The sequence below is a fragment of the Merops nubicus genome, unplaced genomic scaffold (genome assembly GCF_000691845.1).
Source record: "Merops nubicus isolate BGI_N331 unplaced genomic scaffold, ASM69184v1 scaffold2985, whole genome shotgun sequence".
NCBI classification, from domain to species: domain Eukaryota; kingdom Metazoa; phylum Chordata; class Aves; order Coraciiformes; family Meropidae; genus Merops; species Merops nubicus.
Window position 1 is genome coordinate 1 of NW_008608782.1, and position 217 is coordinate 217.

A 217-nucleotide genomic window follows, 5' to 3' on the forward strand; every position below is an offset into this window, starting at 1 on the left:
CCGTGGCGCGGGTGGGGGGGTGGGGGGGGGCTGCGTCCTGCCTCTCCTTCTCTAACACCAGCCCCTCCCCACACTCCTGTGCCTCTCTCTCCTCAGCACTTGCTCCTTTTCCTGGTCTTCGTTGGACCTTTCAACTGCTTTGCCAGTTACAGCCGTGCCACGGAGCTCTTCTACAGCCTCAACGAGGGGCTGCCTGCTGGGGTGCTCATCGGCAGGC

At 64.1% G+C, this 217-nt stretch overlaps 1 protein-coding gene across 1 annotated transcript in view; it reads left to right on the forward strand.

The window, feature by feature from the left end:
* Nucleotides 1-96: 96 nt before the first annotated feature.
* Nucleotides 97-217, forward strand: part of PCDH20 (protocadherin 20) — a gene marked incomplete at its 5' end in the record, with an annotated part of 3,165 nt that continues 3,044 nt past the window's right edge. The window contains one exon of the mRNA XM_008940347.1: nt 97-215. Coding sequence (XP_008938595.1) covers nt 97-215 — 119 coding nt within the window. The remainder of the gene's footprint in view (nt 216-217) is intronic.